This window comes from Pongo pygmaeus, chromosome 21 (assembly GCF_028885625.2).
Source record: "Pongo pygmaeus isolate AG05252 chromosome 21, NHGRI_mPonPyg2-v2.0_pri, whole genome shotgun sequence".
Classification (NCBI taxonomy): Eukaryota; Metazoa; Chordata; class Mammalia; order Primates; family Hominidae; genus Pongo; species Pongo pygmaeus.
This window is the reverse complement of record NC_072394.2, coordinates 34,837,948-34,864,991: the sequence shown is the minus strand read 5'-3', so window position 1 is coordinate 34,864,991 and position 27,044 is coordinate 34,837,948. Positions and strand designations below refer to the sequence as shown.

The 27,044-nt window shown below is 43.6% G+C and overlaps 1 protein-coding gene across 10 annotated transcripts in view; it reads right to left on the bottom strand.

Moving 5' to 3' along the window:
* Positions 1–1,097: 1,097 nt before the first annotated feature.
* ASXL1 (ASXL transcriptional regulator 1) overlaps positions 1,098–27,044 on the bottom strand; it is an 81,048-nt gene continuing 55,101 nt past the window's right edge. For 7 of the 10 annotated variants that reach the window (XM_054467020.2, XM_054467029.2, XM_063659124.1 and 4 more), the window contains 9 exons: positions 12,164–12,284; positions 11,990–12,087; positions 10,992–11,085; positions 10,371–10,523; positions 8,938–9,101; positions 8,743–8,839; positions 7,439–7,544; positions 6,505–7,138; positions 1,098–5,989 (listed from right to left, as the gene is read on the bottom strand). In XM_054467020.2, the coding sequence (XP_054322995.1) occupies positions 3,083–5,989; positions 6,505–7,138; positions 7,439–7,544; positions 8,743–8,839; positions 8,938–9,101; positions 10,371–10,523; positions 10,992–11,085; positions 11,990–12,087; positions 12,164–12,284 (4,374 nt within the window). In that variant the 3' untranslated portion in view covers positions 1,098–3,082. The remainder of the gene's footprint in view (positions 5,990–6,504; positions 7,139–7,438; positions 7,545–8,742; positions 8,840–8,937; positions 9,102–10,370; positions 10,524–10,991; positions 11,086–11,989; positions 12,088–12,163; positions 12,285–27,044) is intronic. The other 3 variants (XM_054467031.2, XM_054467033.2, XM_063659125.1) reach the window with 1 other exon arrangement.

Here is a 27,044-nt window from a genome sequence, read left to right as displayed (position 1 = left end):
CTAATAGTCATTATGTCCTAGGTGGCAGGCACTAACAACCTCATGAAGTAGGAACTATTACACCCATTCACAGATGAGAGTTGGCAGCCTGGTTAAATAACATGGCCCAAGAACACAGAGCTGGCACGTCGCAGAGGCTGTACTCTAGGAACTCACTACACCATTCTGCCTCCCTGAGGAGAGGCAACAGGCATTGGAAGGTCCCGATCTGGGACCGTAATGCATTCTGAGCTCCTGCAGACATAAGTGGGCAAATGGATTCTGTGACACAAGGACATATCACCAACACCAGGCAGTTATTCAGTCACTACAGGGCCTCCGAACCATCAATTCTCAAAACTGCATGTTGATCAAAAGGCAGCAATACAAAATGGCAGCTTGAACTCCCCAAAGGATATCCCACAAAGTTTTTCCTCCAATTCACAGGAAAAAATTAATGAATATATGTTTAAACTCCCATCATTTTGCTCTTTTGGCTTATTTATATACTAATAAAATTATTTCTGATAAGCACAAAGTCAATGTATTTACGTACTCTAGAAACGTCTGAGGACTTCTCAATCAAGAAGTCAATCCCTGAAGCACGTCATCTACTCAGGCTCACTCAACCAGCATCAGACACCCCACCCTGGGCCAGCACCTTCCTCTCACTGTCACCAAAGGCTACAGAAAGAGGTGTTTGTGGTTAAGGTTTTCCAAGGTCAGAGCTAGTCACCCTCCCACAGAAGACCACTAACCATTAGGAAGCCACTTGGCAACCTCAACCTCAGTGAAGCTGTTTGGATGAGTTGCTGCAGAGGGATGTCACAGTTTGTGACTCGCACTCCCAAGGGGAAACATTCTCATTACTCTCAGTAGATTGCTGACTGCAGTCTATGTGGTGAAGTCCGCCAAGTCATCAATGGCTAAAGACCAGTGAAGCTGCCAAGTCATTCCTTTTGGACTAATCTCCCAAAAGAAGAGCTCCAAGTATAATAAGAACAGTAGCTCCAGAGCCAAGGTGAGGAGAACTGGCGTCTACTCCTTCCCTTTCAGCTCAGCACTCCAGCTGACCTTCCCACACCAGCGAGGCAGCCACAGATGACTGAGACCACAACTGCAGGTTGTACGGGTTTATTGTTCCAATACCACAAGAGACATACAGAAGCAGTGCTTTCTCTGGGCAGCCCCATGGACCAGATCAGTGTCAGACTGTACCCTTGAGTGTCCCCAAAGGTTCCAGCAGAGGGAAGAAGAGGACTGGACATGCTTGGGCCCCTGTTCCCGGTCTTTGGTAAACAGACGCTTAAGTTGACAACTTGGACTTGGCCAATACTGCATTCTAAATCACCACATCATTCCCAACTTGTCACTCATGCTTCAGATGACGAAAATGCCACATCAGATTAAATGAGAAAAAAACCTTTCAGATAAAATGAGACTTGAAGTCATACAAATTTTATACTTGACCTAAATTAAGCAAGAACCCTCAACTCTGTAATAAGTCGAAATACAAGATATAAGGCAGGAAACAAGGCAAGGGAAAACACACACAGGGGCATCTACTTGCTGGAAACATGTTGGGAGAGAGGCAGGAGCAGGCATGGCTTTGTTTCTTCCCAAACCTGCCTGATGTCAAAAGTACGTCAAAAGGAGCCTCACAGTCCCAGGAGAGCATGGTCCCAGGTATTGCTGTGACAGGTGGTGACCCTGGAGCCAGATCTGGAAGGCCTTCCTGGGGGCTGCCCAGGGAACTCACCCATGAATCCAGAAGCACTTAACACTGGTGGTGGTGATTTGTCACATATGGCAGCGAGCAGCCATTAAGGCTGTAGGAGGAGAGATGTGAAAAGCAAGATGCGTTTGCTCGGTGGCGTGTGGACAGGCTGACTGTGGCTCTGCAGGCTGCAGCAGGTCCAGCCGGTGACCCAACAGGGCATCAGGCAACCTGGCAGGTCACAAGTCAATCATTTCACCCTCATGTCGAGCAGCACAGCACTCTGGCTCTGACAACAGGTGTAGAGAAGGAGATTGCACCACTTTAATGCAATGATGCTGAAGATGTAAAATCAGGAAGAGACGTTCATGTTCTCTGTACAATACATCCATTTACAGAATCAGCCAGTACTGTGTACAACATATAAATACATGATAAAACATTAGAGGTGCATAGAGCATACTTACAGAAGCCAAAAAATTCACTTTATACATCCAAGAATAAAGAGTTAAAAATATAAAAATAAGAAACACACACAGCTTTGAAATGTAAAATGACTTTCACATACACAGGTGCGTGGAGATGCCCACTCCCATAGGGTCCAAAGTGACAGGGAGGATGTCAAGCAGAGGAATTCACCTGCAAACGTCTGGACGGCTGACTCACAAGGTCTACAGATGGCATTTTCATAGGAAAGACAACCCTATTCCCCAACCCCATTGTCCAAGCAGAGCTATTCAAGGTTCCAAATGATCCTGTGCGTTAGCGGATCACACTGAGACACAAAAGTTCCAAATTTGCTTCAGCAACAGAACCAAGGTCAAACTTGCTCCGTCAACTGGCAAATGACTCAACTGTGACCCTAAGGTCAGCAGGTGCACCAGCCCCCTGGTGGGCAATGCCAGGAGTTACTTTAACCCTGTGCTGGCTTCTTTCCTGGCCATCAACTCCCCAAAGTAGCAGAAGAAAAGATGGCAGGGAAGGGGCAGTGGAAGACTGGCATTTCTACTTAGTTCAGGTAGGTTAACTCCCTTGGTGGAGAATGCAACCTTCTTGCTTCAGTTTCAAGTCCCTCTGGGAGTCAGGCAGTCCCCCCACACCCCGCAATCCCACTCTGTGCCACATCAGGCTCTGTCTTGCAGGAGAGCTCAGGCTGGCTGGCTGGCCTTGGGCAGCCCAATGGGTTATACCCAGGAAACCCCGCCAGCAAGACCAGAAGGGTCGCCAAGTGACAGAGGGCTTTAGCAGTATAAATTTTGGGGGAAGGCAAGAGTGCTCCTGCCTAAAAAGAGTATTGTATCAATGATATTCTGTATACAGATTTAAGATCAATCATTATCAAAATACACACACTAAATATACAATGTTTCCCATGGCCATAATTTATTATCTCACCACAAGGCACAATACACAGAGCTTTGAGGGTCCAATACAGTCATCGTGACAGAACGCACCGCAGCCTTGGCACATGATCATGGCTTTCAGGCTGCACGCACACTGGAGCGAGATGCTTTCCACCGTGCTGCTGTCAGTGAACATTTGCAAGGAAAGTGATGCACTGTGGCTCGCACCAAAGTTTGCTTTGTGGCTCAGCTGCACCACACTTCCAGCAAGGCCTTTGGGAAAGGTGGGAGAGCTAGAGGAATAATTAAAGCTGGTGGAACTCAGCTGGAGTTTAGAAAGCTTCCCATAAAATGCCTGCTTGATGCTGAGTTGGGAGGGGAGAGAAGAAGGCTCCAGAGGCTCACTGAGCCCCTTCCCTGGCTCTCGGGGTAATTTCCAGAAGGGCAAGTCCATGACAAAGGGCATCCCTTGCAAGTGACCCACCAGTTCCAGGGGACTATGCCCAGTAACTTTCCTGTTCTCGGCATTTGCCTTAAGAGGACCCCCCACAAAAGTCTTCTCATTCTTGACGCTGCCAACAGAGGCGTGTGGCTTTGGAGCCCAGTCTTCCCTTGGAGTCTGTACCCCACCAGACATGGAGTTTGTGCTTGGTCCCAACTTCCCACTGGGAAAAACTGGAGGGATCTCAGCAGGCAGAGGCATCGGGTCCGCAGGCCTGGGGCGCTGAAGGGTTGCAGCCACATTCCCAGAGCCAAAAAGCTTCCTCCCTTGGCCTGTAACATTGCTCTGATCACCCAGGGCCCGACCTGTCTGCTCCGGACCAAAGGAGATCATATTTGGAGATGAGAAACGAGGTGTTCTCGAGGTAGTAAGATCTCCTGGGCTCTTGCCTGGAGCAGCATTTGAATTACTGTCCTGTGACATGGCACAGACTTCCTTCTGATCTTCACAACTGAAGGAAGAGAACTGCTCTTTGGAATCCATTTCTTCCAGTTTCCTAGAGGATGTAATGGGATTTGTCACTGGACGGAGGGAGTCAAAACTTGGGACTGCCTTGGAATTCTTTTGGCGTGCTCCAGGAGCCTGGGTGGCCTCAATCCTGGCAAGACCAGTGCCTGTTTCACAGCTATCTGGTAGAAGAGGCTCCTTCAAAGCCCTTAAAGAACTTGGGCTGCTTCCACCAACCATGCCACTGTTTTTTCCAAGACCATGTAAAGATCCCATGCATAGGGAGCCACGGCTCTGCTCTTTTGTAAGTGGTACCTGTGGGGATTCTGACATGCTGTCATCATGGGCTGGTGGAAGAACCTTCTCTAGGGGCAAGTTACCCTGCAGCAACTGCATCACAAGTGGGTTAGTGGCCTCTACTGAGGACCCAGGCCTGGACAGGCACACGGCTCTCGGCTGGTACTCAGTATTGGCCAGCAGTAGGGAATCTGGGATCTTTTGGCGGACCGCACATACTCGAGACACCCAGCTCTGAGGAGCAACCATCCCATCTGTCCTTGTAACCAGACACACGTCACCATTCACCTTGGACAGTGAGGCAGATTGGTTCCAATTGGGTTTCTCATCCTTGTCCACCGAAGATCCCTTTGTCACTGCAGCTTCACTAGTGTCAGCCTCACTGCTGTCCTCCGTGAGGTGACCTTCAAAGTCAGAGGCTGTATCTGTGGACTCACTGTGAGGACTCAGTGCTTCAGAGTCTCCGTTGATTTTTAGCTTTTCAATGTCCACCTGTTGACAGTAACTGCCAGTGCTGTCATTGCCTCCTCGAGATGGCACAGTCCAGAGTGAAGTAAGGCTGTCAGGAGGATCTAGACCCTCCTCGGCTGTCAAATCCCCAGGCAATGCAGGAGGGGTGGGAGCAGCTTTCTCCCACTCCTCTCCAACCTGGGGCTCAACAGATGGTACATGTTCTCTGGATTCTGGTTCAGGCTGTTTCACTACCTCATCATTCGATGGAATGGGTATCCAATGCACAGAACTGTTAGAAACAAGAGCCTTGGTTTTCAAGTCTTCTTGTCCAGTATCACTTTCCCTCATAGAAGGGCATGAGCCACCAAGCCCTAATTCGTCATCAAATGGTCTGTTCTGTAGGCAATCAGTCGGTGAGGATTCAGGTGTGGAACTGGGGGTCACATTTACAGGATCCTTCATAGTGGGATGACTGTCAAGAGCTTGGCCAGTTCCTTTCTCTAATGTATCATCTCCCACTAGAGACGGAATAGGGCCATTGTCTGCGGCAATGGTGGGTCCTCGCTCCTCATCATCACTTTCCCAGGAAGTGGTGCCAGACTCACATTCAGTTCTAACATCCGGACGCAACTGAGGCTGCTCCACTAATCTCTCAGCTACTGAGGTTTGGGAGGACAGTGGGGACAAGGCCTGGCATGGCTGGTCCCCAGTGGGAGCAATGGGGAGTTGGGAGGCATCTCCTAGCCCATCTGTGAGTCCAACTGTAGCCCTCTGTAGTAGGCAGCTTTCCTCCTTTCTCAGAGAAGGCAGGTCCTCTCTCCTAGCTCTGGATACGGCAGTTCTGGCCTGGGTATGCTCCCCATTTAGAGGATAAGGCGGCAGTAGTTGTGTTCGCTGTAGATCTGACGTACACTTTCCAGGGGTGCTCGGGCCTCCCCTGGGCTCAGGGTGGCCACAGGTCTCACCACCATCACCACTGCTGCCGCCTCTGCCACCTCCCTCATCGGTGGCCCCGCCGCCACCTCCACCCGGGCCACCCCCCCCTCCGATGGCAGTGGTGGCCGCCTCTCTATGGCAGTGGTGACCTCTCGCCCCTCGGACCTGCAGAGCACGGGCTTTAATGTCTGCGAGGGTCCTGGCGCCAGTCCAACCCCGGCAGGAGGACTCCGTGGTGGGGATGATCCGGGGGCATATCTGGTAAGTGGGCTGACCTTTAACCACCCAGGGTGGTTTGATACGTGAAAGTTGAATCTGCAAAAAAAGAATTAGAAAATAGTTTTAACTGACTGGGTGATCTGACCTAGGGGCTGTAAAGCAAAACAAGGATTCTAGTAGCTTAAGGGTCATGGCATACAGAATCAAATAATTTCCTTAAAACAATGAAATCATCATAGTAAAATGGCTGCCATAACACACCATTCAGAGAAGATTCTGCTCAAGGGCTGTTATATGCCACACTTCTAAATTTAATTTCTGGTGGGACTGTGTGAGTCACTACAGCAAAGAATCTAACGCTATCTTTAAAAGATTTTAAAACCCCAAAGGATTTTGACCTCTCAAGATAACTTCAACAGAGTGAACAAAAAAGTGAGGAAGAAAAGAACCTATCTCACTAAACTTGAAGGCTGTCTCAAGCAAACCTCTCATAAAAAGCTCTATATTCCCACATAATTAACTTCAGGGCCCCAGAGTTAAGGGCTCTATAATCTCATGACCCTCAAAGAAAACCTGGCTCCAGGGCAGCCAGGAATCAAACAGTCTCCTACCCGGATGGGCGGGACTTTGGGCTCCTCTTTAGTGGGCTGTGGCTTTTCGGTGTGAACACTTTCAATTGTGTTACGAAAGGACTGACGATCTTCAAGCCGGGGCTTCTTTTCGGGAAAGGATGCAGAGGCCGCCTGCTCAAAGGATTTCCTCTTCTGATCCTTGGGTTCCTGATCCACAGTTTCCTGAGGCAGGCTAGGAATTCTGTTTGGAGACACAGAGGCACGTGCCAAGTTGTCTGGCTCAGCCTGGATCCGAGAAGCCACAGATTCAACTGGGAATTCGGGACGCTCCAGGTCGGGTGCTGCAGAGGATGTGCCTGGCAGATGGGGACTGCTCAGCCCTGCTGGGTCAGTCTTAGCCTCCCCATCCTTGTAGAGGGGAACATCTGAGGCCACAGATTTTGCATCCTTAGCAACCCCTGCTTGTTCTGGCTCCTGTTTTTTGTATAGATTCCTTCTGGCTCTGGTTCGGAGATCTGGCCGAGAGCGTTTCTTAAAATGCCCATCTCGCTGTCGCGTGGCTGGACCACGCTGTGTACGCACTGATTCTCCCGGGACACACAAGCCACTTTTGATTTCAGCCTCCTCCTGGCCCACGTTCTGCTGCAATGACTCTTCTTTGGTCAAACCCAGCCTGCAAATCAAAATCACAGCCATCAGTTTCAAGCCAGAATGGACATGTCTCTTTTATTTCTATGAATAATATGGACCCAGAAACACAGATATCTCAGAACAAAATCAATCTGCGTGGTGCACAGTCTAACCATGGAAAAACTTCTGTTAGCTTCACTATGAATGGCATTAAGATAAATGACCCAAGTGTCACTGCAATCTCCACATTCTTGTCCAACACATAAGTATACGCTATTTTGAGACCATCTACCTCTATCCCCTCAAAACCCCAGACCAGGACTCATAGCTCCAACTGCCTTACTTCTGTCCATAGTAGTCTTCAAAGAACTTTTCTTTCCATTGTTCCACCTTCTTTTCCTTCTCCATTTCCTGTCGTATCCTGACTTGCATCTCATGAGTAAATTCGCCTAGGGAGAAATAAACCTCTTCTAGTAAGTGCATTCGGGATATTAATGTCTTATGGACAGCTGAATCTCCCAGTTTTAAAACAACACGTCTCTTCTAAAGGCTCTCTCACATCATGCTCTTATAGGGACAGAGCTAACACATCTACTATAAGGGAAATTCACTCTTCCTTAAAGTGAGACCAAGCAACTCCTTGATCGAAAAAACAAAACAACAAACAAAAGAACCATTCTTATTTCCTGTGTAGATAAAAAGTTAACATAGTAGGTAGGCCTGATTGTTTACTCTTAGAAAGGCCTACTTAAAAGAACAGCCCTTGGCTGACATCTGGGAACTTAGATTTCACGAGGGTTCGTAACCACCCTAACTGATATGAATTGTTCACTGTGCCTAAATTGTTTATGCAAACAATACAGCTTATGCTGAACACCTGCCTTCCTTTTGGGAATCTGGAATCTGGGTATGTGCCAAGCAGTGGCTTCCTACATGATCAGCCCTTGATAAAAACCCTGGGCACCAAGTCTTTAACAGGTTTCCCTAGTAGACATTTCATACATGTTGTCATAACTTGTTACTGGGGGAATTAAATGTGTCCTGTGTGACACCACTGAGAGAGGACCTTGGAAGCCAACACATGGTTTCCCTGGACCTCACCCCATGTGCCTCTCCATCTGCTGATTTTACTTTGTATTCTTCTGCTGTAATAAACTGCAGCCCTGTACATATAACTATATGCTGAGTCCTGCTAGCAAATCATCAAACCTAGGGGTGTTCTTAGAGCCCTCTCAACACTTTCCCCACAAAATTAAATTAATAGAAGCTAACAATCACTCCAAGTGACAATGCCTAAAAAGACAGAGCATGGTGGAGCTTGTCAACTCCACAGTGTACTTTCCTCCACCCTTCCAGACGATGCCATGATTACTGGAATAGGTGTTTATAGTTTTAATGATTTTAAAAAGGAGATGATGAATGAGTATATACATACAATATAGTGAAAGTCTAAACCTAAACACCCTGTTATTTCTTCAGAGCTGTGTGGCATATTAATACCCACCACATTTATTAGTAATGAGGAAAGCCTGTCTTATACTAAATAACCCTTTGAGAAGAGCGAGCTTGGGTTTTAAATACCAGGAGACATGCAACACCACACGACAGGTGCGTTGCAAGCCGTCCGAGATGATCAAGTCTACATACCATCAGCCAGGCGCTCCCGCCAGCTCTGAGCCGCATGGGTAAAAAACTCGTTATTTAGTGCACTGCTGCTGAGACGCAACAGGCCATCTGTCCCCACCTAGAAGGATCAAGGGGGGAAAAAATCCTAATAAATAAACTTATAAGAGAACAGAAGCCCACCCAGAGAGAGGCAAAGGGGAGGCTGCCCATGTGCACCTGTCTGTCTACTTCAGGCAGGAGGAAGAGGAGCTGCTGCTGGAAGTGTGATGGTAAGGCATGGAAGGTCCGAGAGTTGATCAGGGCACGGAGGTTGGTGTTGACAAGAATGGACCCAGGTGTCTCAAAATCTATTTCTTCCCCTCTGTTGCGCTTCATTTGACCTATGATTTTTGAAGCAAGAAGAAGCAAGGTACAGATTTCAGCTTTTTAAAAGAAAAAACAAATGCCAACTGATGGGAAAACTTTGGTGACAGCATCCAAGCTACCCAGAAGTTATCTGCACACAATCTGCTCAATTGTCCAGTCCATCCTAACCTGTATATTCTTTCCAGGTTACTGTCATTGCCATCAAACCTAGGACAACACTTGGGGTTGCATCCCCTCAGACAAAACTCTGTACCGTGCTGTGTCACAGCCTGAAAAGGACCCTTCCCACAGAAAATCAGGCAAGGGGCAGGTTCTGAGCTTCCCTCCAAAGCTGGAGAACAGGCTCCACAAAGCTCAACTGGAGAAATCATGGAAATTGTCCAAAAGTAAATCTAGTTAGTATACTATAGAAAAATCTGCAGAAGCCTTCTGCGAATGGGCTGGAGAGGGATGATCTCCATGCAGAAATGTACTAAGGACTGTTCAAAGCCAACTGAGATGCTAATACCTCTCACAGAAGCCTCAGCAAATGTTACTTTTATCTGAAAAACTCACTAGGACTAGAGACCTGTGAGACCTTAGATTGAGCACTGCTGATGAGCTGGAAAAGCAGCAAAACAGCAAACCTAGTTCTCACATGGGCAAAGGTTTACTCTAATTCTCAGAAGCAAAAGCTTGTCTTCTTAATGGTTTCATCTACAAAAAAAATCAGTATGTGGGTCATTAAGAATTAAATCCTGAAATAGCAAAGAGCATACTAATATTGCAAATAACCCTAATGGGGGTGGGGTGGGGTGAGGGGTGGGAGGTATAGATAATAGCACTACTGAATTTGTTTGCATCACCAAAATTCAACACATGCTTCCACTCAACATACTGACTAGGTTGTAAAAAAGGGAGCGTCTGATAGAGACTACAGATGCTGGGAACAAACGTGGCAAGATGCTACTGAAGAGAGAAAAGGGGTGTTGGAATTCTTCACTGAGAAGCTCAGAAGCAGTTTTCACTCACTCACTACGCAGTACAAGGCAGGCACAGACTAGGCCTACAGGGACATACGAGAAACAGTGTGGCATCATCTCTGCCTGAAAGGAGTTCTCACAGTCTAGCAGAGAGCTACAAATGAAATAACCAAATTACAAAGTAAAAATAAACAAAAAACAGAGGGCCACCCAAGAAGTAAAAATAAACTGGTAAAGGAATTGGAATAGAAGACATCATCTTCTCACTAGGCCTGCAGGGGCCCCCTTTACAGGCAGAGAAATAAGTGCCAAGCCACTCACCTGTGGCTGGCTTCCGGAAGCCTCTCAGGAGCGGGGCAGGGTCCTGGGTGACCTCGGCCTGGCCACGAATAGCAGCGCTGCCCAGGGCCAGAGAGCCGCTGCTGCTGCTGGATGGGCTGCCGCTCTCGCCATCGGCGTGGCAGCCCGAGAACCCTGAAGGCACAGCATTCCACTGGTCAAAAGTATCACAAGCCGCGCCCATGGCTCTCAGACAAGCTCACTTCTCCCAGCTCTCCCTGAGATGCTGCCAGCAATACTGGGATGCTTCTATCTCCCAGCCTTAGGCTGAGAGAAACCACCACTTCATGGTCTGGCTGTAAAATATCACCTTACAGGTGCCAAACCGCCATCTTTATTTGTATAGCACTACACCTTTTACAAAGCACTGGCACAATCAAATCCTCCGTTGAATCCTCACGACTGCCCTGGGAGACAAAGAGGAAGGCACACAGCAGAGCCCAGCACTAGAACCTATGGCAGGCCTCATCCACTGGCAGGGCTCTTGCCTGTGGCCCGACAGCTCTCCTCGTATCACACTATTAGGTCAGAAACTGCTGACAGAGGGCGGCCAGGTCCCCAGGACCTGAGGAAAAAGCATCACAACCATGAGTTTACACATACCTGATGCAGATTCCACGTGGGCCCCGTTTACCTTCAGAGGAGTCAGGACAACTCGAGGCAGCATCACCCCAGTCTTTTTCTTTTGTTTGTTCGCCTACGTTCCAAGAGAGAACAAAAGAGAGCCCAAGTCAACTGCAGAGCCACAAAAGCATTCCCTGGCGACACTATCTCTACTCACTCTCTTGTAAAATGAAGTTCGTCTTCAACCAGATCTGTCAAATAATGCTGACAAGAGCACGGGTTAATGTTACTGAGCTACGTGCTGGTCACTGTGCCAAGCATCATTCCAAGCTACAAAAACGTACTGCTATCCCCATTTTACAGGTAAGGAATTTTCCCAAAGTCTCAAGGCTAGTAAGTGCAGGGTTATCATTCAAACTGCTCACTCCCAATGTCCTGTTCTCTCTACTCTGCACTAACCACACTTTTCCCTGAATGTTCACGTGTATATTACAAGAATGAACAGAATCAGGCTGGGCATGGTGACTCACGCCTGTAATCCCAGCACTTTGGGAGGCCGACGCAGACAGATCACTTGAGGTCAGGAATTCAAGACTAGCCTGGCCGACGTGGCAAAACCCCATCTCTACTAAAAATACAAATATTAGCCAGGCACGGTGGTACGTGCCTGTAATCCCAGCTACTCGGGAGGCTGAGGCAGGAGAATTGCTTGAACCCCAGAGGCAAAGGCTGCAGTAAGCGGAGATCATGCCACTGCACTCCAGCCTGAGCGACAGGCGCGACTCCATCTCAAAAAAAAAAAGAATGAACAAAATCACTCAGCCAAGGTAAAAAAAAAAAAAAGAAAAAACTTACTCTGCTCAAACCTACTGTTCACTTTTCCTGCGGCCCCCTGTTAAATGCTACTAACAGCTGGAGACCAGACTTCTATTCTTCACTCTCTGAACACACTCACAGCTCACTACAGGAGAAGGAGGGATCTTGCCTTATACCTGTCATCATTCATCCTCCCGGGCTAGGCTCTACCTCTTCCTTACCTGTGAGGAAGCTCTGTAGCTGTCCCTGGGATTGGAAAGAGGTCGACTCTGAGATTCTGTAGAACAGGATGCGTTCGAAGATGTTTCATCAAGAGATACTGGAAGAGAGGAAAATAAAGCTTAGTCCCTAGTGCCTGCTGTGGCTCCCTCACCCATCCAGTAAAGGGTCCTTACCATCGTTTTCACCACTCACAGTGCTGGCTTCATTAGACCCACAGCTCTCCACATCAGCCGTGTCCTCTGGCTCCTCTACCTCCACTGTAGCTGGATGGCGAGACCACTGCAGGGCATCCTTCTGTGATAGCAAGGTACAACTCAGGTAAACAAAACCCTACAAATTCTTAAAGCAAGGCAGTCATTCCTAAATGTGTATGCTTTTGAAAAAGAGGAATTTAGAATACTGACAAGTTCCTAACCCTTTCTAACTGACCTTTTTCTCAGCAAGTTCTTTTCATAAATATATCATTAAGAAAGTTAGATACATTTTTGCATTCAAACATTCATTAAACATTTATAGGGTGCCTCCTATAAGCTATACTATGTTAGTTCTGGGGAGGGTGGAGTGCTAAGGAGCAGGAATCAGGGCCCTGCTCTCAAGGAGCTCAAATAAGTAGGGGGGTCAATTAAACTGCTTACAATACAAAGTACAGTACATAGGTGAACATGGAGAGCCGTGGCAGCCCAGAAGAGGGGGCACTTAACTTCAATGAGTTGAGCGAAAGATGGCATGGAGGTGAATAACGATCAGGGAAGTAACACATCCAAAAGGATGTGTTGCTTAAGCCGGGTTTTAAAATAAATTAGCAACTAGACAGACAGGTTGGCAGTAGAGAGATTGCAGGAAGTTCTAGAGAGTGGGATGAGCAAATGTGAAAGAATATTCCAAACTCAGGGAAACTAGGGCTTGTGGGGAACTCAATATGCAGGACGCTAGAGAGGGCACGAGGGCAGATGGGTAAGACCCATGTGGAGTGATCAAGAATTTGATTGTTCCAGAGTCACTGAAGGATATTAACTACAGGAATGATTTGAGTTTCCGGAATTTCATCTGGCAATCACGGGAAGCCTAGAGGCAGGAAGAAGAGGTAGACACTATGACAGATGTCCAACGAAAAATGCCAAAGATCTAAACCAAAGATTGTGGCCACAGGGCTAGAGTGTAGAGGAGAACTCCATCCCAAATTTCACCTCCTAAGAAAAGCTTCTTCCAATAGACTCACTAGATGTAGACTCAGAATTAAACTCTACCCATTCCGAAGAAGAACTTAGGAGTTATCTCACACCTCAAAACTACAAAGAGTGTGGATGAGAATACTGGCAGTTGGAGACAAGAAGATGATAAGTTGGGGCAGAGAAGAATGTCTTCTTTGAATAAAAGTATGTGAAAAAGAGTTGATGAAGTCATGACTCTGCTAAAAAGGCACCATAAATTTAAAATGGGTGCCCACAACAATCTAACTCATCAATTTCATGAGTCTCTTGATCCACTACATTGAAGTTTCATCAATTTATTTTCATTGGTTTTAGCCAAAATCATGTATCTTAAATTAATAAAAAAGAGGCCAGGTGCAGTGGCTCACACCTGTAATCCCAGCACTTTGGGAGGCTGAGGCAGGTGGATCACGAGGTCAGGAAATTGAGACCATCCTGGCCAACATGGTGAAACCCCGTTTCTACTAAAATACAAAAAATTAGCCAAGTGTGGCGGCACGCACCTGTAGTACCAGCTACTCGGGAGGCTAAGGCAGGGGAATCGCTTGAACCCGGGAGGTGGAGGATGCAGTGAGCTGAGATTACGCCACTGCACTCCAGCCTGGCGACAGAGCAAGACTCCGTCTCAAAAAAAAGAAAGAAAGAAAAAAGAAAACAGTTTTCTAGATCTTTACCTCTTTTCCTTAACTGGGCATACATGGTCTTCAGAATCAAAAGCTAAATAATATTTTTAGTTATGCTTATTGACTGTCATGTTCTTGGTATAATAAAACAAATTTAATCTCTCTTCTCTCATGGGCAAACTAAGATAAAATACTCCTTAATGAATTAAGAAAGTCTATTACACCGGCAAAGTTGACCCCAAATCTCCAGTTCTGACAAGAGTATGAGAAAATCATACATACACTCTTGATGAAAGTAAAAATGGCATAAAAAGGTTCACATGCTGCCAACGGAAAACTATTAGCCAAAACCTAAAAAATATGTATGTATCTTTTATCCCAGTACAAGATTTACACAAGACATTAAAAATATTAATTCTTACAAAGGAGAAAACAAATCAATTAAACTACATTAAAATTAAGACCTCCTATTCATCAAAAAACACTATTACCTACAGAGCTGAAAAAGATATCTGCAACTTACATAACCAATAAAGAACTTGTATTTAGACTACATTTATAAATCAGGCCGGGCACGGTGGCTTGCACCTGTAATCCCAGCACTTTGGGAGGCCGAGGCAGATGGATCACTTGAGGTCAGGGGTTCAAGACCAGCCTGGTCAACATGGTGAAACCCTGTCTCTACTAAAAATATAAAAAGTAGCTGGGCGTGGAGGCGCACACCTGTAGTCCCAGCTACTTGGGAGGCTGAGGCAGGAGAATCACTTGAACGAAGGAGGCAGAGGTTAGTAAGCCAAGATTGCACCACTGTACTCCAGCCTGGGTGACAGAGCCAGACTCCTTCTCGGGGGCGGGGGGAGGGGGGGAACAAACATAAATCAATGGGCAAGAGGCAACTCAGAAGAAAAATAAAAGATGTGAATTAGGCACTGCACAAGAGGATACTGAAGTAGCCAAAACATATAAAAGGGTATTTAATCTCACTAACAATAAGGAAAATGCAAAATAATGCAAATTAAAACCACAATGAAATAATACCACATCCATCAGAATGCCTAAAATTAAAGTTTGACAATATCAAGTAGCATTAATTAGGAGTAGAAGAAGTACACTGAAAACGGATCCAAGCATTCGAGAATATAATTTGGCCTTATCTGGTACAGTTGAAGATACAAATATCCTCTGACCCAGCAACGTCCCTCCTAGGCTTGGATTCCCTAGAGAAGTACATGCACATCCACACAAATCACAACCCACATGTTCATGATGCAGCATTTGAAATCTGGATTATAAACAATCAAAGTAGCTGCCAAAGGCAGAATCAAATTGTAGTACATTCAATAAATGGATGATTATACAGCAACAAAAAATGAATGAACTATAGCTACTAATGACATAGATGAATATTAAAAACAAAATAGTGAATGAAAGCCAGATACAAAATAATGCATAGTTGATGATTCTGTTTGTGAAAAGTTCAAAATAAGCTCAACTAAACTACAGCATTAGGAATGCAAAGACGGGTAGGTAATCTAAAGGAAAGCAAGAAAATAACTTTCATAAAGTCAGGACAGAAGTTACCTTCAGCGGGAAGAATGGGGCTGTGACTGGGAAGGAGCAGTGGGGGGTAGGGGAGGTGCTCCTGGCTGCTGGCCATATTCGATGTCGTGATCTAAGTGGCAGTTACAGGGTGTTCACTTTATAATAATTCATTGAGCTGAACATTTGTGTCCTATGCATTCACTGTATTACATTCCCACAACTATAAAAGTTTAAAAACAAAAAATTTTAAGGTATTTCCTTCAAGGAACACTACCACAGATAGCCATTTAAAAGAAAGCTGTAGAGCATTTAATGACGAGAAACGATGATACAACAAGCTAATTAGGCAGTTAAATTCATACAGTATGATTCTATCATCTTTTTTAAAAAATGAAAATTTGAATGTGTTTGCACAGAAAAATGCAAGAGAAATTCTTGCTAGGCTGTTGGCCACCACCATCTCTAGGTGGCAGGTTTTTTGTTTGTTTTTTGAGACAAGAGTCTCGCTCTGTCACCCAGGATGGAGTGCAGCGGCATGATCTCGGCTCACTGCAACCTTCTCCTGGGTTCAAGCGATTTTCCTGCCTCAGCCTCCCGAGCAGCTGGGATTACAGGCGGCTGCCACCACGCCCAGCTCATTTTTGTAGTTTTAGTAGATATGGGGTTTCACCATGTTGGCCAGGGTGGTCTTGAACTCCTGACCTCAGGTGATCCCCCCACTTCAGCCTCCCAAAGTGCTGGGATTACAGGTGTAAGCCACCGTGCCCGGCCTAGGTGGTAGAATTTTATTAAGTGCTTTATATTCTCTTCAATTGTGGGTATTTTCTACTATTAACATGTGTTGTTTTCTGTGATCAAGAAAATAACAATGAAAAAGAAAAATTAGATGCTAAATGCTTTACCAAGAGCTAAATCAAAATTTCTTTCCTCTAGGTCCTAGAGTCTGGGGAAACCAAGTACTGTTTACAAATCTCATTAGTTAAACAAACAGGAATAGGGCCTGCTTGTCTGCAATTCAGACTACCCAGAAGTTTCTAAAGCCATGCATTTTCAGTAAAAAAACAATGAGGAAAACAAAACTTTTAAGAGTAAGATTTGCTATTCTAATACTGCATAATTTTTATTGTACAGACAGGGTCTTGGTCTGTTGCCCAGGCTGGTCTCAAAGTCCTGGGCTTGGCCGGGTGCAGTGGCTCAAGCCTGTAATTCCAGCATTTTGGGAGGCCGAGGCAGGCAGATCACTTGAGGTCAGGAGTTCGAGACCAGCCTGACCAACATAATGAAACCCTGACTCTACTTAAATACAAAAATTAGTTGGGTGTGCTGCACATGCCTGTATTCCCAGCTACTTGGGAGGCTGTGGCAGGAGGATCGCTTGAACCCAGGACGTGCGGGCTGCAGTGAGCCAAGATCGTGCCATTGCACTCCAGCCTCGGCAACAGGGTGAAACTCCATCTCAAATAAATAAATTAAATAAATAAATAAATAAATAAATAAATAAAAATGCTGGGTATCGTGGCTTACACCTGTAATCCAGCACTTTGGGAGGCCAAGATGGGTGGACCACCTGAAGCTGGGAGTTCAAGACCAGCCTGGGCCAACATGATGAACCCCCCCCCTACTAAATATACACACACACAAAAAAATTAGCTGGGCATGGTGGCACACACCTGTAATCCCAGCTACTTGGGAAGCTGAGGCACAAGAATCGCTTGAACCTGCGAGGTGGAGGTTGCAGTGAGCTGAGATCATGCCATTGCACTTCAGCCAGGGCGACAGAGTGAGACTGTCTCAAAAAATAAAAAAAATAAAAAAAAAAAAATCAAACTCCTGGACTCAAGCGATCCTCCCGCCTCAGCCTCCCAAAGTGCCAGGTTACAGGCCAGTTCTACAATTAGCCACATCCAGCCAATTCTGCATTTGTAAAAGATCATTAATCTTTCCATATAAACTCTATAAGTTTGACATAATTGACTTTTCATACATTAACCCTGTATGTCTGACAAAAACGAAATGGGTTACTGAAAATAACAGGTGCCAGAAAACATGCCCTAGGATTCAAGATTTTAACATTTTGCAAGAATAATTTTCATCATGAAGCTTTTAAAAAAATAATGGTTGATCTTTCACTGAATCCTACATATAAAAAATTCTATAGGCCGGGCACGGTAGCTCATGCCTGTAATCCCAGCACTTTGGGAGGCCAAGGCGGGTGGATCACAAGGTCAGGAGTTCGAGACCAGCCTGGCCAACATGGTGAAACCCCGTCTCTACTAAAAATACAAAAATTAGCCGGGCATGGTGGTGCACGCTTGTAATCCCAGCTACTTGGGAGGCTGAGGCACAAGAATCACTTGAACCTGGAAGGCAGAGGTTGCAGTAAGCCGAGATCGTGCCATTGCACTCCAGCCTTGGAGACAGTGCAAGACTCTGTCTTAAAAAAAAAAAAAAAAAAAAAAAAAAATTAACCAATCCTTCACCACACACAGTTACCATGAGAGGGAGAGTGTGAGATGGGTAGTGTGAAGACAATTAAGATCTACTCTCTGCAAATTTCAAGACACTGGGATATCTGAATGTGAACTGCATACTAGATGGTAATGCTGCATTAATGTTAAATTTTCTGAGTGTGATAACTGTATTGTGCTTATGTAGGAGAATGCCCTTGGATCAATGTATACCTCCTCATATCCTTCCCCTATTTTTTTTTAAATTAAACTTTAATTTAAACACAGTGATATGCACAGATCTTAGGTGTACCATTTAATGAGTTCTAACAAATGCATATCAAGATATAGTACATTTCCAACACCCCCAAAAGTTTCCTTGTGCCCCTTCCTAATCAACCCCCATTTGAAACCACCCCTCTCGGCGGGGTGCAATGGCTCATGCCTGTAATCCCAGCACTTTGGAAGGCCGAGGCAGGCGGATCACGAGGTCAGGAGATAGAGACCATCCTGGCTAACACGGTGAAACCCCGTCTCTACTAAAAATACAAAAAAAAAAAATTAGCCAGGAGTGGTGGCGGTCGCCTGTAGTCCCAGCTACTTGGGAGGCTGAGGCAGGAGAATGCCGTGAACCCGGGAGGCGGAGCTTGCAGTGAGCCGAGATCACGCCACTGAGCCGAGATCACGCCACTGCACTCCAGCCTGGGTGACAGAGTGAGACTCCATCTCAAAAAAAAAAAAAAAAAAAAAAAAAGAAAGAAACCACCCCTCTCACCCCACTAAGGCAATCATTGTTCTGACTTCTATCTCCATAACGTACTTTTGCCTGTTCTTGGTCTTCATGTAAATGGACTCATACATATATATTCTTTTGCATCTGGCTTCTTTCACTCAGCCTGTTTATGCTATTCATCTACGTTGTTGCATGCATCAGTAGTTCATTATTTGTTATTACAGAGTAATATTCTCATATATGACCATTTGTATATTCTCTCTTGATGGATATTTGGGTTATTTCCAGGTTCTAGCTATTATGAACATTCTTGTAAACTTTTTGTAGACGTTTTCATTTCTCCTGAATAACTATCTAGGAGTAGAAATGCCAAGTCATAAGATGGATGAAAACTAACTTTATTAAAAAAAAATTATACTCCCAACAGCACTTGATGAGAGTTCCAGTTGATCCAAATCCTCACCATTATTTGAAGCTGGAAGTCTTATTTTAACCATTCTAGTGGGAGTATAATGGTACCTCATTGTGGTTTTAATTTTAATTCAGAGTGCTAGAATTCAATGATTTTCATTTTAATTTGCCTAATGTCTAAAGATGTTGAGCATTTTTTTTTTTGAAGTTGTTTTTTTTTTTTAATTTTACTTTAAGTTCTGGGATACGTGTGCAGAACGTGCAGGTTTGTTACATAAGTATACATGTGCCATGGTGGTTTGCTGCACCTATTAACCTGTCATCTAGGTTTTAAGCCCCGCATGCATTAGGTATTTGTCCTAATGCTCTCCCTCCTCTTTCCCCCCACTCCACAACAGGCCCCGGTGTGTGATGTTTCCCTTCCTGTGTCCATGGGTTCTCACTGTTCACTCCCATTTATGAGTGAGAACATGGGGTGTTTGGTTTTCTGTTCCTGTGTTAGTTTGCTGAGGATGATGGTTTCCAGCTTCATCCATGTCCCTGCAAAGGGTATGAACTCATTCTTTTTATGGCTGCATGAGCACTTCTTAATGTGCTTATTGGTCATATTCATATCTTCCTCTTTAAGTATTTGTTCAAGTCTTTCATCCATTTTTTTTTGAGTTGTCTTTTAAAAACTGTAGTTGTAGGGATTCTTTATTCTGAAACTTTTTAATACTGATGATGAGTATGTATTCCTTTCACAAATACATTTTGAACATTTTTATATGGAAAGAAATTCAATTTTACAAGAAAGCTGCAAGAGCTTTTCATTCTACTTTTGCAAGAGTAAAACAGTACAAAGAAGACTTGCTGTATACTTTTTACTCACGTTCATCTATTAATAAAAATAAGTGTTTCTAAAACGCATAACGTAGTTCGGCAAGGTAACTAGAAAAGAAGCTAATGATGAAAAAAAATAAACCATCAGTAATAGGTAAACCAAAATAAAATGTTCTCCCACAGGTCAGATGTTTTAAAAAATACAAGACACTATGAATGTAGCAAATCTGAGCAAAGGAGAGCTAACATTTAAATTGATAAAGTTTAAACTGCCCAAGATTAGATTCTGAAGTAAAAAAAAAAAAAAAAAAAGCAAAATATCAGTTATACCTCTCCTTATATCTTTCCTGAGCAAAAAATAAGTACTATCTCTTAGGAGAAGGCTGACTTCAAGGCTGTTAAAAACTAAGAACATACCAACCATTCAATGTATACTAGAATTCCTTTCAATGCATAACAGAAACAAGAAGGGATTAGAAGAGAAAAGCATGTCATAATTTCCAGATAGCATAATTATTTACATTAAAGATCCAAGAGACTCAGACCTAGTAAAAGATTTTGGCCACATTGTGACATTTAAGATCACATTAAAAAAAAAAAAAAAAAAAAAGGAAAAATCAAGTGATACTAACATCACCAATTAACATCATCAATTAGAAAATTTATCCATCAGCCGGGCGTGGTGGCTCATGCCTGTAATCCCAGCACTTTGGGAGGCCCAGGTGGGTGGATCACCTGAGGTCAGGAGTTCAAGACCAGCCTGGCCCACATGGTGAAACCCCGACTCTAGTAAAAATACAAAAATTAGCCTGGCGTGGTAGCGCATGCCTGTAATCCCGGCCACTTGGGAGGCTGAGGCAGGAGAATTGCTTGAACTGGGAGATGGAGATTGCAGTGAGCTGACATGGTGCCACTGCACTCCAGCCTGGGCAACAAGAGCAAAACTCCGTCTCAAAAAAAAAAAAAGAAAATATATCCATTTGCCAGGGTTGAAGAAAAAAGAAAACAAAAATATAATTTATAACAAAAATATAATTTATAACAAAAAAGAACATAAGTTACCCAGGGATAAATTCCACAAAAGAATTATAATCATTTTATGAGGAAAACATAAAACTTTATCAAAAAAGGTTTAAAACCTTAGTAAAGCCAGGCATGTTGGCTATGCTTGTGATCCCAGCACTTTGGGAAGCTGAGGAAGGAGGATCACCTGAGCCCAAGAGTTCAAGACCAACATGAGCAACATTAAGGAGACCCCCGCTCTACAAAAAAATTCAAAAATTAGCTGGACATGGTGACGCGCACCTGTAGTCTCAGCTACTCGGGAGGCTGAGGTGGGAGGATTGCTTGAGCCCAGGAGTTTGAGGTTGCAGCGAGCTATGATCGCACCACTGCACTCTAGCCTGAGAGACAGAACAAGACCCTGTCTCAAAAAAAAAAAAAAAAAACCCTAAATAAATGGAGAGCTATACCATGTTCTTGATTAAGAAGATTTTATATCATAAAGATGTCAATTTGGCTGGGCGTGGTGGCTCAAGCCTGTAATCCCAGCACTTTGGGAGGCTCAAGTGGGCAGATCACAACATCAGGAGTTCAAGACCAGCCTGACCAACATGGTGAAACCCCATCTCTACCAAAAATACAAAAATTAGCCAGACATGGCGGCGTGCACCTGTAATCCTAGCTACTCACGAGGCTAAGGCAGGAGAATCGGTTGAACCTGGAAGGCGGAGGTTACAGTAGGCCAAGATTGTGCCACTGCATTCCAGCCTGGGTTGACAGAGCAAGACTCCATCTCAAAAAAAAAAAAAAGACGTCAATTCTTCCCATTTTGATTTGTCAATTCAATGCAGTTCCAATAAAGCTCTCAACACGATCTTTTACAGAACTTTACATGGAAAAGCACAGGGTCACAAAGAGCCAAGATACTCTTGAAGAACAAGATGAGAGGAGTTGTTTTTTAGAAAGTTCTAGTAATTAAATGAGTAGACTGGTGATGCTAGGGACTAGGAGGTGAGAATAGGAATGACCTACTGGGGTTTCCTTTTGGGGTGATGGAAATATTATGCAATCAGACCATGGTGATGGTTGCATAACTTCGTGAATATACTAGAAGCCACTGAATTGTATACTTTAAATGGGTGAACTGTATGGTCTATGAATTAAATCCCAATAAAAGTAGGTAAACAATGGCTTACAAAATTTTACTGATAGTTCTAAAACATATTTTTTGTTTTTGTTTTTTGAGACAGGGTCTCACTGTGCGGGCCCAGGCTAAAGTGCCACGGTGCTATCACAGCTCACTTGCAGCCTTGACCTCCCAGGCTTAAGTGATCTTCCCACCTCAGCCTCTCAAGCAGCTTTCCGGAACTAGAGGCACGCACCACCACTCCAGGCTAATTTATTTCTTTATTTCTTTCTTTATTTTATTTATTTATTTATTTATTTTTTTGAGACGGAGTCTTGCTCTGTCATCTGGGCTGGAGTACAGTGGCTCCATCTCAGCTCACTGCAACCTCCGCCTCCCCGGTTCAAGCAATTCTCCTGCCTCAGCCTCCCGAGTAGCTGGGGTTACAAGCGCCCGCCACTATGCCCAACTAATTTTTTGTATTTTTAGTAGAGATGGGGTTTCCCCATATTGGCCAGGCTAGTCTCGAACTCCTGACCTCGTGATTTGCCTGCCTCAGCCTCCCAAAGTGCTGGGATTACAGACATGAGTCACCGCGCCCGGCCAACTTTGTTATTTTTTGTAGAGATGGGGTTTTTCCCATATTGCCCAGGCTGGTCTTGAACTCCTGAGCGCAAGCAATCCACCCTCCTCGGCCTCAAGTGCTGGGATTACAGGTGTGAGCCACCACACCTGGCCTAAAACAAAAGATTCTGATAAAAAAAAAAAAAAATGTTTTTAAACCTACACATACCTATTAAAGTACACAGAAAGTTTAAAGATCCAAAGTCAAAATGCAACTTTGGAAAACTGTGGCTAAAATGATCCATTAATGATGTTTTAATTTTCTCATGAAAATCCTAAAGAAGAATTAAAACTAGGAAAGCAATCTCCATACACGCTTGAGAAAAGGCTCCTCCATTTAAACAAAATACTTAACCTAAAAAGGTTCTATTGAATGTGAAATCCATTTGCATTATCAAAAGCAATTTCAATATTATAGCTATCAACGAAAGAAAAGGAAGAGTTGTTATTTAAAAAATGAACACACTCTTGGAAAATAGTTTAAAGAAACTGTCTGAGTTCTTATTAATAATAAGAAAGGAGTTTCTATCAACCAGAAATAAATTCTTGTAAGTTGCCATTCACAGCTGAAACTTTCTAGCTAATGGTGACCACAGGTCCACAATCCCTTACCTGAAATCTTTGGGTCTAGATGTGTTTTTATTTAGAATTTCTTGAATTTTAGAATGTTAATATATGCATATATTGTGTATTAGCACCACCAACAACCCATAATCAAACACATTAATTTTTTAAAAAATAAAATGTAGACAAAGACCAAGTGAAACAAATAAGCTAACCTAGCCCTGTCAATCTACATCAGAGTTTTGACACAAAATGAGTTTAGACAGGTCAGGTTTTACTACTAAATCAGTCAAGGGGAAAAAAATTCAGTTCTCATAATATTTTGGATTTCAGAATTGTTAATAAGGGACTATAGATCTGTATTAGGAATTTGAAGAGTTCATCATTAAACACAAGGAATTACAGACTTTTTAAGCATAAAACTTGATGTCATGATCATAACAAAGCATGTTTCTCAAAACTTTTAAAAAAGATTATTTTTCTCATCATAATTACAAAATGCAAAGAAAATGTAATGAAATCTTTTCACTAACCCCCACAGAAAAAGCCTCCAAGTCACTTCCATTTTACCCAAGCATACAATATGAAAAGGTAAGGGAATAGTCCCTTAGAGAAATTCTCACACATTTGGGCATGGAGATTAAGGATAAATGTTGCTGCAGTGTTTATAACAGAGATTAGAAAACAGTGAAAAACGCACATGTTCATAGCAGGGGACTGGATAAATAAAATCCAGTAGCTATATTGATATGGTACACTATTAAACATTAAAGAAAATAAAATACACTTATATAAACAAACACACCACATACCTCCATATGAATAGGAGATGCATGTTAAATTAATGATAGTGGTTGTAGCTACTGGGAAGAACAGGGGCAACAGGCCAGGGTGGCAGGTGGGGACACAGGGATTGGGGTTTGGCATAAAAGCCAAGGGCATTTTCCACTTTCTCTGTACAAAGCCTTGAGCTTCCATATTTAAACATGGCAAAATAGAAGTTGGTTAAGGGGTATAAAATTACAGTTAAATAGAAGGAGTAAGTTCTAATATTCAATAGTAGAGTAGGAAATATATAGTAAATAATCATTTACTATATATTTCAAAATAACTAGAAAAGAAGAATTTTAATGTTCCCAACACAAAGAAAAATGTCTATGCATTGCATACAGGTATCAAAATATCACCTGTACCCCCAAAATACATATAACTATTATATCTCAATTTTCAAAATTTGTAGTGTACTGCATTGAATCTACAAATCAAATTGGGAAGAACTGACATCTTTACGATATAGAATCTTCTTAAGAACATTGGTATAGCTGCTCTCCATTTATTTAGGGTTTGTTTTGTTTTTGTTTTTTTCTTTTTTAAAATATTTTTTCTTTTGTTTTCTTTTGTTTAATGTTATTTGGGGGTTGTGGATAAACATGGCAAAATGAACACATACTTCTTTGCATCTTCCTGAGCGTTCACTAGAATGACTATAAGGGAATAGTAAAAGTGTACATGCATAAAGACAAAGAGTAAGGGGAAGGAAAAAGGCAGCAGATGAGGGATGTCAACAGAAATATGAAAGACCAGGTTGAGCAGGAAGATAAGAAGTAACTGACTCAGCAAAGAAGGAAAGTTTACGGCTGCAGAGGGAAAAGCCACAAAAAGCAAGCCAGTACTTCAAAAGCCCAGAGCAGGCAGGGAAGTGGGAGGCACCAGGAACCACTGCAGCCAAGAGTTGAGAGGCAGGGGCTGAGAACAGGAGAACTGTTTCAAACTCTGAATAAAGAAGTCAGACCCCTTCAGGTCTCCTTCCTGTCCCTAAACAGTAAGGCAATACACCCTTCTCCCACTCCAGAGGAAAACAGATTTATATTCTGATTAAACTGAACCACAGAAGTTCTGGAATAGACTAGAGGCACAGCTCAAGGGATGGGGCATGGAGTGAGATGCCACACTCTAAATAAGACCAACAATAGAAAATCATGATGCAGGCCGGGCATGGCGGCTCACACCTGTAATCCCAGCACTTTGGGAGGCTGAGGCAGGAAGATCACCTGAGGTCAGGAGTTCGAGACCAGCCTGGGCAACATGGCGAAACCCCATCTATACTAAAAATACAAAAATTAGCCAGGGGTGATGGCGGGCATCTGTAATCCCAGCTACTAGGGAGGCTGAGGCTGGAGAATTGCCTGAACCCAGGAGGTGGAGGTTGCAGTGAGTTGAGATGGCACCACTGTACTCCAGCCTGGGTGGCAAGAGATAAACTCCATCTCAAACAAAACAAAACAAAACAAAACAAAACAAAACACACCAGAAAATCATGTCGCCACTAGCTTCCCTCCCCACCTTGGCTCCCAAAGCTCCCCAAATAGTGGTAGTACTATGACCCCAACCACAGCCTACTGTCATGTAGATGGCAAGAGATGAAAGGATTTCTCCTCCTGGAAAAAGTGACCAGCCTAGGAGAAAACACTTTCAGAAATGGATAACAGGAGGATCCCCTAAAAGCATCTAGGTCCCCACCCTCTATCACAGCCAATAAACACTGCTCACAAACACAGGATCCATCAGTTTGCTCACTGTTGAGTGACCTATCAAGAATCACCAGCTATTTAAGCACATTGTTATATAAAAGATAATCACAATAAACAAAAGAAGAACGGAAAGGAAACAAAGATAAATAAAATTTCACAGTAAATGTTCTCAAAGAGGCCCAAAACAAACATAGAGTGCTTTTTTAAAAATAAGATATGGGGTGTTGCTATGTTGCCCAGGCTGGACTCAAACTCCTGGGCGTAAGCCAATTCTCCCACCTTGGCCTCCCCAGTAGTCGGGACTACAGACACGTACTACAGCTCAGCCAGAATATTTTTTAAAAAAAATAAAGCAACATTAAAGAACATGAACAATCTGCTAGAAATTAAAAATGAGAGGCCAAAAACAACAGATTATCTCCTAGAGAACTGATTAAAAAAAAAGAAAAAGAAGCTCCATTAAGAGAGTTCCACATCCAACAAATAGAAGGTCCAGAGGAAGAAAGCCAAAAGACAGAAATAATACAAGAAATTCTCCCAAAATGAGAAGACTCCAGTTTCCGAGTTTAATAAGACAAAACACTCAGCATAATCAATGAAAAAGACCCATTCCACAGCATTATCATGAAATCTCAAAACACAGGAGAGAAACAGATCCTAAAATCTTCTGGTCAGAAAAAACACACGATACCCAGAAATCACAATGGCATGTTTCTCAAAAGCAGCTCTGAAGAATGTAATAGTAAGAGTAACATCTTCTGGAATTCTGAGCCCAACCAATAATCCAGTGTGGAACACAGAATAAAGACATGTAAGGCCTCAATTTACCTCCTAGGCACCTGTTCTCAAGAAGCAACTCTACGCCATTCTGCTCTACATAAATGTATTGTGTAGAGAATGCGCACACAACTAAAGGAGTAACAATAAATGAGATTTGTGTGAGATCTAGGAAAGGCAGGACATAACACAGGAGAAAGTGAAGAGAATTCCCAAGGTACATATAAGGAAAGTCCGAGGAAAACAGCCACATGCACGTGAAAAGAGTAACCAACAGGCCCCAGTTTGCCTGGGAGTTTCCAGTTTTAGCACTGAAAGTCCTACACCCCGGGAAATCCCTCAATCCTGGGAAAACCAGGATGGCTAGCCACCTTACACCACAAACTGTCCATGCGGAGAGCAGGAAAAAAGATGGCTCCAGGAACAAACATTCAGAAAGAAGAATGAAATCAATACGTTGAACACATCGAGTATTGTATAGCTGTTAATAGCACTGGGTTTCATCTTTTGTTTGTAACCCATTTTGTTTTTTATTTACCATCTTTGTTATTTTATCTACATATTGAATTATGTGAAATATAACATGATTACAAATCAAAACTATATAAAAGGTTATACTCAGAGTAAGTGACAACTGCTCC